Source organism: Cyrtonyx montezumae, unplaced genomic scaffold (assembly GCF_038088225.1).
Source record: "Cyrtonyx montezumae isolate F1298 unplaced genomic scaffold, pur_monq_1.0 scaffold_32, whole genome shotgun sequence".
Classification (NCBI taxonomy): domain Eukaryota; kingdom Metazoa; phylum Chordata; class Aves; order Galliformes; family Odontophoridae; genus Cyrtonyx; species Cyrtonyx montezumae.
Window position 1 is genome coordinate 3024867 of NW_027072037.1, and position 16722 is coordinate 3041588.

The window sequence follows — 16722 nt, forward strand, 5'->3', positions numbered from 1 at the left end:
GGAATATTTCATGTAGAATTGACTTAAAGAATCTCATTCCTCCATACTACATTACTCCAAACCCTACCAAAGCAATTCCCTTCAAACTGAACCAACCCATTTCAGGTTGCCAAATAAGAATTTTTGTGGTTTTCTGTTGTGTCCCTGAAACCTCCTCCTGAAAATCCAAGCTGTTTTCTTCTTATATTTTTCCCCCACCAAGCCTGAAAACAACTACTCTTTTCTGGACTAATTTTCTTCTCAGATGACATGGTTGTGTAACCCTCTGGGCTGCTGATTGACACACCAGTCATGCTCACAGTGAATGAGGCCATGTGAGGCATTCATTTGGCCTCACTGACATGAGCTTGATGGGTCTCAGGCAAGATGTAGAAGAAAGGCACCTCAGGCAATGCCTGGATGCCCCAGAGTCAGCTTGGGATGTGGTAGCTGAAACTCTTGTTCTTATTCAGCAAGGTCCCCCTGGAAACAAAATTCCTTGGCAAAGTACCTTCACCAACAGCACTGGCCACCACAACCATCTGCCATGTTTTTCTTCCTCTAAGATAAAGTCTGACAAGATGTTGCAGCCCAGTGGTGCACTCAGAAAACCTCTTGTTTCTTGGGTAGAAAATTTTAAGGTTTCCCCAGATGTAGCCTGAAACCACCCATACCAGTGCTCCAGACTATAGGACAACACATGATGCTAATGTCATTTTACATCAATGTGTTTCATTTTTTTCTCCATCGTTAGTGCTGCAGTCATCATGACCCCAAACCTTTCCAGGGATGGAATGGCACCAACCTCCAGCCCCTAGAAATGCAGTCCATCCCCACGCACTTGCAGCTCCTGTAAAGCCAAACAACAGCTGGAACCCTTTCAAATGTCACAGCCCTTCACCTTGCAACTGTTCTGAGAAAAAGAATAGGGCTGTCACCTCTGCCAGAGAGTCATTGCAATAGCACGCTGGCAGTGGGGAGAACTCAGGCTTTGGTTTCTCAAAGCAGGCAGGCATGTTGCACATAATGCTCCCAAAGCAACCACGCTGTAACCCAGCCCCACTTTCAAACAGGCCCAAACTATCCTGTAGCAAATCAATGAGCCCAAGCTAATACGTCATTGGGATCTGCTTGGCTTCAAGCTTGGAGTGGAGGGAGGCTTTTTTTGTTTTGGTTTGTTGTTTTTTTTTCCTGATTATTTTCCTGAGGACGTTATTCATTGTGAGCTGAAATAATAATAATAATAATAGAGTGTTCTGATCTTGCAGTGCAACCACAGCTGTACTGGGTGTTCCTGCCCGTCCCCAGCATTGCCAGTGAGATCAAGACCCAAGAGCTGAGCTCCAGCTGGGGGCTGATCAAGAAGATGGAAATACTGAATCCTGCTCTTCCATCAAATCCTGATTGAAAGAAAAAAGGGAGATGGAGGAAAGCCTTTCCCTCTGTCTCTCACCATAAGCTGTTTCCCTTCAATTTGCTGCAGTCTGCTGGGGTTCTTTGCTTGATTTAGAGGTTTATCAGCCTAGGCAGAAAGAAGCCAAAGCTGAACTTTCTGACAACCACGACTGGAGCTGATGCTTTAAGTATTTTGTTTTGCTTTTTACTCGGTCCACTTGCAACAGTGTCAAGGTCCAAAGCTCGATCAAATTAACAAGTGCCCTGACCTATGACTGTTTTCTCAGGGCTTTGCATCAGTTTCACTCAAAACTCACGAGATCTGCATACATCACTCCCAAATGCCCTTTCAGACGCATTAAAGTCAACCCCTGCCTGCTGTCCTCCGTACGCAATGACGTTGGAAGCAGACTGAAGCAAGAGGCAGTGTTTATAAAGAGCTGTCACCAAGCAGCATGGCACGCGATGACAGTCCGTCTCCAGATAGAGGAGGGTGAGCTCGGGGCAGTTTATTTTTGCAGTCCTTAAATCAAAGAGAAGGAATATTTTTACCCCATGTAGGGGTACCTATAAGTCAACACCAGCCACAGACTCCGAAAAGCTCTTTTCCTTACTGACGTTTTCTCTTTTTTTATTATTATTTTTTTTCCCCAAGTGTTCAGGGGTTATAGTCAGACTGCTCTTCACCATGGCTGGGTTCTCTTTGAGCCTTTTTTTTTTTTTAATCTCCGTGCTCCTCCTTGCTGTTTTTTTAAGGGTGGGTGGTTCATTAACTGGTTTGTTTTTCTAAGGCTGTTTGCAGGAGCGGACTTCTCGCCGATCTTTCAGCCGTGTCTGCCCAGTGGTGGAGATGTTCTGTCACTTCCCAGAAAACACAATCAGTGGATTGCTGCTGTTTCTATTCTGGGCTTTGGATGCACGAGTTTGCTGGAGCAGAGCAGCTTTTGCAAAGTTGAAGTGGGTTTCAGAGTTCAGCTCTGGGGAAGGGGCAGTGGCCCCCAAACTGTCCAACCAAGCATCTCATGTGTGTATGGTGTGTGTGTAAGCATTCAGATAAAGAACTTCAGAAGAGCAGGTATGGGTGTAAAGATGGGCTCTTCCACCTAAATGTTTGCATGCATGTGCATGTTGGTTTGTACGTTTGAATATACACAGGCACACGTGCACACATTATTCCCTAACTACATCTATGCACATATGTAGTATATATGTATGTGTATGCATTACGTATGCATGTATAGTATATTAATGTGTACATATATATATACCTACACTATATATTTTATATATTACATATAGAATGTACAATTCACTTTCACAACCTTACATACACATTAACCCCCACGCCAGCCAGAGAAACTTGAAGTGGGACTTTATCATTTCTAAGGGGCCACCGTAACTCTGAACTCATTCTTTTAAATGCAGAGGCAAGGATCTCCCTTGGCAAATTCTGTTTCAACTGAGCTTAAAAAGAGCAAGCTCAGGCTCTCAGCTGGTGGAAGCCAACACAAATCTTTCACAAAGTAGAAGCTAGGTACTGATTTGGGATAAATCAGTGTGGAGGGTATGGCTGGCTGGAGAGGACTATGCTGGTTGACCCCACTGGGAGTCAGTCCAAAGTGGGAACAGCATTCACAGGCAAAAGCCTCTAAAGCTCTCCCAAACCCTGTTATTAGTGGCAATAAAGTCCCATTCCCAGCTATGGCAGAGGTTCTGGGAAGCAGCTATCTCATCAAAGGGAGCTGGGCTAGAAGCTGACCGCACACCCTCAGCACAGCACGATGCTTTCATTTTAAATTTAGTTGAGTCTCTCTTCTCCTTGTCTGCTTCTTTAGGATTCAGACTTGAGATAGGATGAGGGAAGGAACAATGCCATATAGGATGAATGCATATAGTAAGATTTGGAATTAAATTCAGGAGGGAAATTATCTTAGAAGGGAAAAAAAATCTGGAGATTATATTGGCATCACCCCTCTGCTAATATTACATCCATTTTCCTTCCCATGTTTCTTTCCACGTCCTTTCCCTGCAAGTATATGATAATTTTATACCTATTGATACATAATGAAATATTGTAAGGAAATATGCTTTGAAATTGCTTTGTTATTCCTGTTTTTATTAATACCTGAGCATTAACCAATTCTTTTGCCACTTGGAAACCATATAACTTCATTTAAGAAAACAAGTTAATCCATGGGCTGGGGAAGGAAAGAGGAAGGATGTGGAGGAGCTTTACTATGAGTCTTACACCAAAAAGCTCCATAGTTTGAAGCCATTCAGAACCCCTACAGCTTTAGGAGGGGGTGGAATGCTTTGGGACCCAATCTGCCAGGATGTGTGCAGTGTGCTGGCAGGACTCTCAGGCTGAAGCCCCATGCGTGGAGAAATAGCATTTCTCATTCTTCTGATCTTGGTGCAAAGGGGTGAAGTGGTTCCCCCACTTCAGTCCAGTCCAGATCAGGTACCCAACACATGCCTCTGCCTGAAAATCAGTATGTCGTAGAATCACAGAATCATTAAAGTTGGAAAAGACCACTAAGGTCACCATGTCCAAATCCAATCCACCCCACTGTGCCCACTGACCATGTCCCTCTCTGCCACATCTCCACAGATCTGTAACACCTCCAGGGACAGTGACCCTGCCACCTCCCTGGGCAGCCTGTGCCTCTGCATCACCACTATTTCTGAGAAGATATTTTTTCTGAGTATCCAACTGGAGCCTCCTCTGTGTATTCACTCTGACTTATTCCACTGCCGTGGGGAACTGCTCTGTTGTAGCTCTTAGGTATTTATATCAGCTTCACTCTTCTAATACTTTCAAACCCTTCACAAAAGTCTAGCTTGGAGCTTTAATTATCACTGTCTATGTTTTCTTGATGGACCTTGCAAGCTCTTCACCCAAAATGACTGCTCCCAGAGTCACCATTGCAACTTACACAGCAAAGCCAAAGGGCTCTTTTATTTGGGAATCTGCATTTCAGCCACACACATCACGGTGTGTATGGCTGCGGCTCATCTGTAAGCACCTCTGGAGATGCACTGCCCTTGGCCAGCATAACAGGGACTTGGTGAGATTTTGGGAGTGGTGTGGTCCCCGCCTGCCCCTGGGAAGGGATGGGGTGTGTGACCAAGAGCAAAGCAGCAAATTGTCACCCCAGCACTTAGTCACGTCCCCAGCCCAGCTCATGACATGTGTGGCTTCACTCCCAGCACAGAACACACGCTAATGATGTTTCCATCCCCTCAGCACCAGGGCAAAGTCCACCCAGACGTGTCTTCCTAATGCTAACATCTTTCCAAAGTTCCTAACCCAAAGCTCCTGTTTCTTTTAGGAACTACTCTCCTTCCTGCCTCTCTCAACATTTCTCTCCCTCCTCCAAGTCAGGATTTAACTAGTTTACAAGAGAAAGAAATAATTTCTCTCTACAGCCCAGCTTTTCAGCAACTTGGGAAAAGTTAGCACTTTGGCCAGGGCCTTCTGCATACTCTGAGCTGTGCATTTAATTTAAATTTAATAGTTATTACACATTACACAAATGGCGATTAAAACCACATTGATTGAGGTTTAGCAGCTATGCGAGAAATGCAGATCTTATTACAGAGCTGCTCCTTATCCAGACCGTGATGTTAATAACACATCCAGGGGCAGACTGGAGAGGAAAAGGAGCAGAGAGCAGAAGGGAAGGCCAGGAGGCACAGTCAGGAGGGACAGTGATCGGGCTGCAGGGTCAGGTGGCCATCACTCTGTTCCCAACACAGGCAAACATGTCTGTAGCACGAGGTCTGAACAGCTGTAGACATCCAAACAAGCCCACACAGGTCTCATCCACACTGTGTGCTGGAGAACCAGGCAAGCAAACTGGCTGAGATCTCAGATGATAAATTTCTGTGGCAGGATGTGTTGCCATGAGGGCTTTCTAGGTCAGGACCTGCTGCAGAGATGCTTGAAAAACCCAGAAACTGTCCAAAAAAGGGCTTATTTATTATTCTCTCAACCCATCTTTTCGAGAAGCTGCAAAGTTTGTTCGGTGGCAAAGCAGAAATCAACAACCCTCGTGTCCTAGATGGTCTGAGATAACGAAAGCAGAGAGAAAACAAACCCAAAAAATAATAGCTGCATCCCAACCACCCTGCTGAGGTCAGTGCTAATCCTTCCCAACCAGTGTTCTGCTTTGCACAGTCCTGAGGGCCGCCTCCATGCCTTGCACAGAAGCAAAAAACAGAATGGGAAATAATGCAGAGATGGGGGGCAGACAAAAAATAAATTAATTAAAAAAAGCTAAGCATGCAGGGGCACAAGGGAAAATGCAGAGTGAGGTGGGAAAAACAATCTCTGTGCACGCTTGCTCAAAATTTGACTTTAAATTTAAGACTCTTTACAAAGATCTTCTTTCCATGAGTGACCAAGTAAAGCCACGTGCAGAAAATCTACCTGCATTCCTGGCTCTCAGCAATCTATACACAAGCTGTGAAAGCTGCATATTTTGCCACTCAGTCTGAAGATTCAGCCGTGCTGCAGCTCTGAGTTATTCCAAATATTGCAAAAACTAAAAAGAATAATAATAAAAAAATAACAGCATATGAAATTTGACATGTTTTCATCTGGACATCCCTCAGCCCAGGCTGAGCTGTTTACATGTTGGACTTTGTACATCCCCATGCCACAGTCATCAGACATTGCAGAGAATTTATTGCTTGGCAGCTTCACAACAAAGACTTGGAAGAAGAAACCAAACAGAATAAAAAATATATACATACTTTTTTAATCACGCTACTATGTATTTTAGGGTGCCACTGAGCAATTTCCAGATTTTCAGGGGAAAAAAAAAAATCTCTTTCATGATGAATGAAAACAGGTTTGGGTTTTGTGTTTTACTTGATGACGGTTTTAGTTGGAAATGGAGGAGAAAGATTATCCCAGATTGGTTAAAATGTTCCCATTTTTGCTCGAACTGTAGTAATTTCAACCATTAAAGATCCCTGGGTATTTTTTTTTTTTAATATATATAGAAGAATGAGAGAACTCTCCGAAATTAGTAGCTGCTTCAGAAGCTGAGACTGGTAATTTTCATTACCCTTTTCAGATTTTTTGAAAACCCTTTGCAAAAATCTGTATGTGTTTGCAAAACACTCCGGTGCCACCAAGCTGCACTTGCCAAATCTCCTCAAAAAGCATTTTTATGAGAAACATTGCCCAGCTCCGAAAACAAGACAGATACACAGAGATAGCCAGACTTTTGCTGGCCCAGAAAATCCATCTGGAAAGCGCTTTCAATTTCCAGAGCTGTTTGGTTTTGGCCCTGAGAATCAGTGGAATATACTACAAAGAATCCCTTTTGCTGTGTTTGAATGCATGCTTGCTCAACACCTTTCTATTTCTACCCCATTCTAGCTCAAGACAACACTGTGGTAGCAGCTGGTGGGGAAGGTCTCCTTTTTGCAGTCGTCAAAACCAGATATTGGATGAGAAAACTATGGTCATAGAATCACAAAATCATTAGTATTGGAAAACACCACTAAGATCATCTGGTCTTACCATCAACCCATCATCCAACTATCAATCCATCACCCAGTCATCAACCCATCACACGGGTCAGTAGAAAAACAAGAAGGCCAGCCAAGTCTTTCTCCTCAAAACCTCTTTCGCTCTGCACTTGTTGGTCTCTTTCTCCACCTGATCTCATTCTCTTCTCTTTGTTTCCCCATCACAACATGACATTGCACACTCCTGCATCCTCGCCTACATATCCCCTTTGGAAATGTGCTCCCAGTCCCAGCAACTGGAGTCATCCCACACCCCACATCCAGTGTCACATTTTACCAGGTCAAGGCCATAAGTTGTTTCCTAACCTTGAAATACCCTTTACTCTTTCAGGCACTGATGCACTTCTGCAGAACAAACTGCCAAATTCATGTCAGCCCAGACCAGCTGCTTCGAAGGGAAGGACGGGAGGGAGAAAGGTGTTCTTTCTGCTATTAAAAACTGTCCTGCAGCAGCCAGCCTGGCTGAGAATATCCCATGCCTCCAGAGTGACACAGACTGTGATAAATAAAGTAGAGCTGCCTTTAGAAGTGTGCTATGGCAGCATGACATTTCAGCTATGCTTACTGCTGGGGTCTATCCAGGAATGCTGAAGCAATTTGCTAATGGGACATTATAAATACGAACATTATAAGTAGGTTTTATAGAATTATAGAATCATTAAGATTGAAAAAGACCTCTCACGTCACCAAGTCCAAACCCAACCCAGCCCCGCCATGCCCACTGACCATGCACCTCAGTGCCACATCTCCACATTCTTTGAACACCTCCAGGGATGGTGACTCCACCACGATCTTGGGCAGCCTGTGCCAAAGCATTGCCACTCTTTCTGAGAAGAAAATTTCCCTGACATACAACACTAAGGCAGGATGCCTCAGTCATCAACTCTTGTGAAAAGACCTTTGGAAGCTGCATCCAACAGACCCCAACAGCAGAAGAAGTTTAGGAAAGGGAATAAAGACTGTGCTGACAGCCTTGGCAACATCCTCTGGTTGGGCTTCATCTCCCTGCATACAATCACATGTACAATGTGCAGTGTCACACCTCTGAGCCTCCCTGAACACAGCAGGTCTAGATAGAGTGGGAGAAAGCAGCATTTATTAAGGTAAGTGCTATGCCATGGGCCTCAGATGTCCCAGATTTGCAGAGTGACTGTTCCAGGAGGATGATTGCATTCCAGTTCCCACTTGAAGGAATTGTGGCCCAACATAAGCTGCAATCCTCAGCTCAGATCTTTCCTAGGAAAGACCATTGGGCACTGAGGTTTGATTTCCCACAGTTTCAGGAGGATGGTGATTGGGAAGGATATGGGATTTTCTTTCTGACATGATAAAAATAGCTCAAATTTGAGGTCCTGAGGATCTGTTCTCTTTCACAGGCAGTCCAGAGACAAGAATTTGGAGTAGGTCCAACATTTCTTCTAGACTAGTGCCATGGGCACTAACATTCAGCAGCCAAGACCCATATCATGGGAAAGTCCCCAAACTAGTAGAAACTCATAGCTTTTAAGCCATATGGTGTTATATACACCACACAGTTTTACTGGCTTGCATCCAGGTACAGCTCAGTTCTGGCAGTGTTCTATTGGGGCGTGCTAAATATTTTGCAGTTCTCCTAAGCTGGAGCATGAAATTGAGCTGGAAGGACTCTTCAGTTGCCACTGGACCTTGGCTCAATGGTCAAAACAATTCAATGGGCTCTCTTCTCTACCACCACCTTATTTGATCCACCTAAGACTCTCATCTTAGGCTGAAATGAATCTACGTTTGGAAGTGCTTGTTTATCTTCAGTGGGAGCCAGAAAATACTTGCTGAGTCTCATATATTTAAACTGTAGGTGACTAAAACATGGAAGTGACTTTGCTATTTTATTTTCCCTTTTTTCCTTTTCCTTTTCCTTTTCCTTTTCCTTTTCCTTTTTTTTCCTTTTCCTTTTCCTTTTCCTTTTCCTTTTCCTTTTTTTCCCTTTCCCTTTCCCTTTCCCTTTCCCTTTCCCTTTCCCTTTCCCTTTCCCTTTCCCTTTCCCTTTCCCTTTCCCTTTCCCTTTCCCTTTCCCTTTCCCTTTCCCTTTCCCTTTCCCTTTCCCTTTCCCTTTCCCTTTCCCTTTCCCTTTCCCTTTCCCTTTCCCTTTCCCTTTCCCTTTCCCTTTCCCTTTCCCTTTCCCTTTCCCTTTCCCTTTCCCTTTCCCTTTCCCTTTCCCTTTCCCTTTCCCTTTCCCTTTCCCTTTCCCTTTCCCTTTCCCTTTCCCTTTCCCTTTCCCTTTCCCTTTCCCTTTCCCTTTCCCTTTCCCTTTCCCTTTCCCTTTCCCTTTCCCTTTCCCTTTCCCTTTCCCTTTCCCTTTCCCTTTCCCTTTCCCTTCCTTCCTTCCTTCCTTCCTTCCTTCCTTCCTTCCTTCCTTCCTTCCTTCCTTCCTTCCTTCCTTCCTTCCTTCCTTCCTTCCTTCCTTCCTTCCTTCCGAGTTCCTTCCTTCCTTCCTTCCTTCCGAGTTCCTTCCTTCCGAGTTCCTTCCTTCCTTCCTTCCTTCCTCCCTTCCTCCCTTCCTCCCTTCCTCCCTTCCTCCCTTCCTCCCTTCCTTCCTTCCTTCCTTCCGAGTTCCTTCCTTCCTTCCTTCCTTCCTTCCTTCCTTCCTTCCTTCCTTCCTTCCTTCCTTCCTTCCTTCCTTCCTTCCTTCCTTCCTTCCTTCCTTCCTTCCTTCCTTCCTTCCTTCCTTCCGAGTTCCTTCCTTCCTTCCTTCCTTCCTTCCTTCCTTCCTTCCTTCCTTCCTTCCTTCCTTCCTTCCTTCCTTCCTTCCTTCCTTCCTTCCTTCCTTCCTTCCTTCCTTCCTTCCTTCCTTCCTTCCTTCCTTCCTTCCTTCCTTCCTTCCACCCACCCACCCACCCACCCACCCACCCACCCATCCATCCATCCATCTATCATTAAATTCTAATAGATCATGCAAGAACTTTTGACCTTTTTCAGTCATCCTCTGTTGGTATAGACTACACAGTACAGAGCACACTGGTTATATGGAGTTTGAGTGTAAATCTTTCTTATTTGTTCTTTTCTGGTTCTTCTCTTGTGCCCACCACCAGGACATCGGGGCACTTTTGTTCCCTAGTGTTCTTGAGCTAGTGGGAAATGAGGTTAACAGATAGTCATGGAAAATTTTTAATGACTCAATCCAAACCTCCAGTGAATCTCTGCATTTACGTGGATGTCAACTAAGACCTTGTATTTGATATAGTAACTGGAATTTATGGAGCTGAAGATTGTGGGGTGGAGCTCCTTTTCTTCACTACAACAAAGTGAGACATATTTCATGTGCACTAAAAGCCTAAGCACCCTCCCCAGAAGCCAGGTGGGACTTTTTCATCTTTCAAATCATCTTCCTTTCATCCCGTCCTAAAAATGGCATGGTATTTAAAATAGGTAGCATCTAAAACCTTCCTGTGTAGTGAAAAGAGTTCAACAATCTGTATCTGAAGATACTCCGCCCAATCAAGGCAATTTTTTTATCACTAAAGGGCATTTGCAACACACTAAATTTAAAATAATCCACAATAAACTTACTGAATTGTCATACAGCTCACAGCAAGAATGGTGAGTCAGAGGCAAATCTCATAAAAACTCAAAAGTAAAAAATTCTCCCTGACTTCCATGAGTTTGCAATGGGGTCTTTTGTCTTTACAAAACTTTCAGTCATTTTTGCCTGGGGCCTCTTCAAGTCTTGCTGCTCGAATTTCCCTGTGCTTTCAAGCACAGGAAGAAACCACTGGGAGTGGAAGAGGCCCAGCATGGGCTAAGTTTAGCCTGGCAGGTGACTGCCCACTTCAGAAACTTCCAAATACGTGAGCACAGGAGGGAAATTACTTTCTAAAAGTGTTTCTACTGAGATGCACTGTGGGCCAATAACAACAGTGGTGATGACAATGGGAACATGTAACACCTGTAAGAAATGAAACCAAGGGGAAACACTGGTTGGAGAGAGAGAAAGATGAGAGGGTGTTGGGTGGTTGAATACATGTGGTGGCCAAGTACAGCGGACTTGATGTCTGATCTCGGAGACTCCAGCATACACGTGTAAAGAGTTCCCATTTCATTCTCCAGGAAGACTTGTCCAAATTCTCACTGAGGTCTTCTAACACCTTGAAAGGGTTTAAAGTGGGCAAAGACCTGCATCTCCCCCATGTCTTACTGAAACAACAGCATTATTTATTATTTCAAGCTGTAGGTGGTGCAGGTGCACTACAAGGGTGACAGTCTTTCTTCTCAATTAGACTTGTTCTTAGGAATTGGATGACTTCAGTTAGACTCAGGACACCACCTACTCAGAGTCTAGTAGAAATCATCCCACAGATACATTGAATATTAGGAAAAAATTCTGCTCTGAGTGAATGGTAATGCACTGGCACAGGGTGCCTGGGGAGGTGGTGGAGTCACTGTCCCAGGAGTTGTTCAGGAGCTGTGGAAATAGGGCACGGAGGGGCATGCTCAGTGAGCATGGTGGGAACAGCTTTGTGCCACATTCTATCTGATGAACTGTTGACATTACTCTTCTTTCCTGGTGTAAATCAAGGGTAGAGTGAACTGATGAATGATGTCAAAGAATGCTTCCCCCTTCTGTTTCCTCTGCACCAGAGGGAATGTGTTCATTATTATACTGAGATTTGAATCATATCTGGACCAAAAAATGAGTCAGAAAAAGCTGCATCTTTTTTATGCAAGCCCTGTTGTATCATGCTTTCCAAGGGCCTATGTTGCAAAGTACCCTACGCTTCTGCCACCAGCTACAAATTCACCCTCTGTTGAGCTTCAAACACCAAAATGTGCCCCCCTGAGACCTCACACTGTATCCATCACGCTCCCAGATAAAATACTCACCATCACTCATACATTCAGACATTCTTTATTCCCATGAACTGAATTTCTTTAAAGATCACATTTTAAAGTCTTTCTTTTTCCTTCCTCATGCACAGTAATACAACACATTTACTCAACAAATGAGATCCTCTTTAGTCACAAAGTAGCTTCTGCTTTTTAAATTTCTCTCATCTCAAATCACCTCTCACACTGATGTCCACCGTTAAGTCATAAATTTCTCCCATGTTCAAATACAGTCACTACAGTTACTTTAGCCCAAAATAAATTTCTCAGCCAACAGTTCTCTGATAATCTCACCTAGCAGGGCATTCATTGCTGAAATGGGATGTGCCTGCCTGTTTCCCTTATGGGAAGCACTTTCATCTCTTCTTGAAGAAAAAGAAGCTTTTATTTTTGAGTGTCCCTGCAGATGTTCAGAAGCCTGCAGGGCTTCTCAAGAACAGGCTCCACAAGGCTCCAAGATCACAGTGCTCCACGAAAAGATGCTCTGTCTGTTTTTTCCTTAGGCACTGATATCACTGCACGCTGCTACGATAAGCACATCCAGTTCCAGCAAGAGAAAATGTGATTATTAGGGATAATTGTATATGGCAAGCCATGTCCTTTCCAGGTCCTCACATAGACCAGCTGTCTCTGCATGATCTTTTGGACACTGGGTACACGTCAACCTCAGCTAATTTTAGCAGCTGAAATGTTGGCACCTAAATATCTGCCTCATCCCCTCCTTCATGGATTGCCATCTCCATGGGCTGATTCAATCCACCCCAATATAGACAACAAGCATCAACACAAAGAACAACCCTCTGGAGAGTTTTTCTCTGCTGGTTGTATGTGGTCTGTTTAGGGTCAACGATTCACATTCTAATGGTCATTCCCATTTTCTGTGTCATTAAAAGATGACTCCTGTTCTGCATCAGTCTTACTGTTTTTCAGGAGAGAAATATTTATTTCTGGCAATATGTCCACCCTCTGATAAAAGAGGGCTTTCAGATGAGGATGAAGAATACATGGAAAGAACAACCTTCTTGCTACACAATCTCCTAAGGAAAATCTGTTCTCCAAACTGAAGTTTAGGGAAACTGAAACACTTTCTTAAAAAAGCATCCTCATAAACAGCCAAACACTTACAGAGGAATAACCAGATGAAAGAAGTACAAAAAGTTAAAACCAAACAGCCAACCAACCATCCAACCAAATAAAACTTTTCTCTGACTTTCAAGCATTATTAAATTGCACACAATCTACTTCATAAACTTCAATTTTGAGGTCAGATCCTATAGGGCCATATAAGTATATGTTAAAGTCTTCACAATAAAACTCTGGAATATTTCTATGTACTTAAAAGGATGTAACTCACATTTAGGCTGACTGAGATCCCAGTTCAGGCCCTGAAAACTTCTATGATTCTGGGTTGCAAAATCATGTTGATGGACTGTTATCATGGCCGTGTATTGTAACAGAAAAGAAGTAATAAGAATTATTTTTTCCTTCAACAGAAACATTGTAGTTTTGAGACAGTTTACTCTGTGAAAACAAATTCCAGAAATAAAATTGCACAATGAATTTTCAATAACGGATATTGATAATTTGAGATGCTCCAATTAAAACACACGTTTTGATCATTTTCAACACTTTGTTTTGATACAAGTTTGGCTCTTTTGGCTATCGATTATCTTCTGCATGAAGCATAAGAAAAAAAAGGAAGAAACATTTTCACCCTGGAAGGCAGAACTGGGACATTTGGAGAATTTCAGAACTCATTAAAGCGTTTTTTCAAATGTTGTACGATGATCTGGGGAGGTATTCTGATCTACACCAGATGGCCTGAGCTCCACCAGAGCTAGGTTTATGGAACAGGAAGCAGTATATTTGCCAGACCCAGCCCTTGCGTGCGAACAGCTTCAATTTTAACTTTAAAAAAAAAAAAAAGTGATTATAAACACTTAATTGAAAAATTCACAGGAAAAATTCTCTAGAGAACGTCATCTCCATTGCTATGGCTTTGGAGAAACAAACTACCCTAGACCCAAATAGTTTATCTGCCAATGCTTTCCCTATTTCACATATAGTAGATAATGGGATCCTCTCCACAAAGACTGAGAGATATTACCAGGGGATTTACTCTTTTTTTTTTTTTTTTAGAAACTCAGTACATGTTTTTTAGTACTTCAAAAACCATTAGAAGAGTTCATAACTTCAAATTGCACCAAAGGGAGAAATAATAATCTGGATGGGTAAGCGTATAGGATGAGTAGTTTGAAAAAAATGCAGACATGAATCAATTTCAAATCCTACTTGGCTGAAAACATGTTTGACGACTTTTCAGTTATTGTGACTACAGAGATACATGTCTGTTTCTTTGAGCAACACTATTTATTATTATTATTATTATTATTATTGCAGCTCAACTTTCTACTAGACTTAGGTGCCCTTCATACCACAATGTCATAGTATCCCAGCTGTACATTACCATAATATGTCATGGTCTCTCAAGTGAAGGTATGAAAGCACTCTAAGAGAAGTTATCACAGTTTCCCCCTCCTCCCTCCACAATGCAGGAATGTTAAGTACAGAGGCAGCAACAGAGATATGGATACCTCCATGGACTGCTTGCCCAAGGTCACAGCAAAGTCCTGCTCACAGCACTGCTACCATGACTCTTAACATTGCCTGAAACTGAATTCCTTAGAGTGAGAATTTGTCTTGATGTAGGCTGTTTATTTTTTTATTTGTTTGTTTTGTTTTTCTACCAGTATTTAAACTGAAAGATTTGCAAGGTCTTTATGTTTCAAGGCAGAAAACCGTTGGTTAGAGTTCCCAGCTACAGGAGACAGCAAAATCACAGCAGCCCACAGTTTATAAGCCACCCATCAGACCTTCTGTGGGTTCCTCAGCAGTGAAGAGACCCACAGTGGGGTCCCAGAGATATTCATCCCTCACTTCAGCCCTGAGCTGGTCCATGGATGGCATTGGAGCTGTGCTTTGTTTTCTCTGTCATTATTAAGTGCTGGCTTGTCTTTCCTGGCTCACCATAAGCACGGGTGATCACTAAGTCTCCCATGTTAGTTACCAAATTGTTTTTGCAGGAAACAGGAATTAATTTGGTTGCTTTAAACTAATTAACACCATAATTCTCATTTTTATGCAGTCATCACCTGGCACAAGACATAAACCTGTGAGATGATGCAGAGCTTTTCCTCTTTTGTCCAACTTGAAGTACAATACTTTTCAAAAAAACATCTTTCCATGCCCTGTAGTGTCTAGATATTGTACAGTATCTACTGTGCAAAGAATATAGGAAAGTTATTCCCAAACATGGGTGCAGGGATTCATGGAGATATTCCCTATGAATATGTGTGGGTTGAAAGAAACAAGAGAAAACTGATTATTTTCAGAATTGTCTTTGCTTATTTCATTTCTACATATCAATGATGCCACTTCTTGAAAGTCTGTTTCATGATTATTTGTGAGGGAATACATTTTTTTTTTCATCATTCTTTGTGTGGGAAATTTCTTTTACAAAAATAGTGACCCTAAAAAGACCATCATCGTGGTTAAAAGCACCTGAGTGGAAAACACAGCTCCAGCTTCATTTCACTGGAATTCCCTACTTCACAGATTCTTAACCTGTAGCATTTCCCGAATGTTGGTAGTACCTCATCAAAGGAGTGGTATACTACGAGGAAAATAATGATGTTATTCAGGTAGCTCAGAGACTGATTCCCACAGACAGGACCAGTGGCACACATTTTCTCAAAACCTATTTCAGAACTGACATTCCTTTTGTCTCAGCACACATGAGCAAGACTTCAGCAGTCTCAACATCCCAACTGAGATCAGCAGAGGTTACCCTAAGGAGAGAGAGGAGGAGCAGGCTCATGTCCTGTGGGGGACCACTGGGACAGACACAAAAATAGCAGACTGTTCAGGAATTCTTTTCTTTTTGATGGAGTTTCTCTCTGCCTTCCAAAACACACACAAACACTGAGTTTCTTTACCATTCAGTTGGGCTTTTCTGAAAAACTGCAGGAATTGCCACTGGTTCACTCTAAGGAATCCCATAGTGGTGATGTCACAGTGCATTGTAGGGTAGCAATGAGTCCACTGAATGGTCTAAGCCCACTCCAAGTGGCCTTGGTCACTGACTAATCAGTGGAAAGTCCTGAGTATGGTCTATCCTCCTTGGCATCTTCCTTGAATATTCCCTACAGTGGAGCTTTATGACCTGTTAAGGTCAATGAATCTTCCAAGCAGCTGTATTTGCTACTTTGGTTATTAAAAGGGTCCAACAGGTCTGGACATGGTTAGATCAATCAAGGTTCAGCTTTTAGCTTCTCTATTCAGCAGATTCCTCAATGAATTTGCACCAACTATACCTGTGGCAATCATCTTTGCTGCTCACTTTTTGCCCAAAACCAAATAGCATGTCAACACCAAAATGACCACCAACCCAAGTACCATCAGCCCTGGTTGCTTCCTCCCCCTACCATATTAAAAATACATACTTTGATAGAAGCTGGGTTAAATTCAACTTCTTTTTTGGGCTCTGGCTCTGCTGGTTTAGGTGCTGGTTTGGGTTCTTCCTTCTTGGGTTCAGGTGCCTTCTTAGGTTCGGGCTTCTTGGGAGGCATCGTGCCTTGCTGGTGGGCTGCCTTTGGAAAGGAGAGGAGACAGACGTGGGAGAGGTGGCTGCTGCAGGATAAGTCACCAGTGCACACAGGTCTTTATGCCTGTCCAGTCTCTTGAATTCACAATGTGTCACTCTCAGACCTGTCACATGCCAGAGCTTACAATAGGGCCACTGCTATAAAAGGACAAGACACTTGCCCAGCTATTTTAAAGCCATCGGACACAGCATTGTTATGAATTAGCACTTAAATGGAAAAAGAGATAGGGGGTTTTAGGGCTAAGGCTGGCAACGGCTCAAACATTTTTAGTCCGGGTGTA

General features: G+C 43.1%; 1 protein-coding gene across 1 annotated transcript in view; it reads right to left on the reverse strand.

The window, feature by feature from the left end:
• MYL3 (myosin light chain 3) overlaps positions 1-16485 on the reverse strand; it is a 35802-nt gene extending 19317 nt beyond the window's left edge. The window contains exon 1 of the mRNA XM_065744857.1: positions 16281-16485. Coding sequence (XP_065600929.1) covers positions 16281-16406 — 126 coding nt within the window. The 5' untranslated portion in view covers positions 16407-16485. The remainder of the gene's footprint in view (positions 1-16280) is intronic.
• Between the last annotated feature and the right edge of the window lie 237 nt (positions 16486-16722).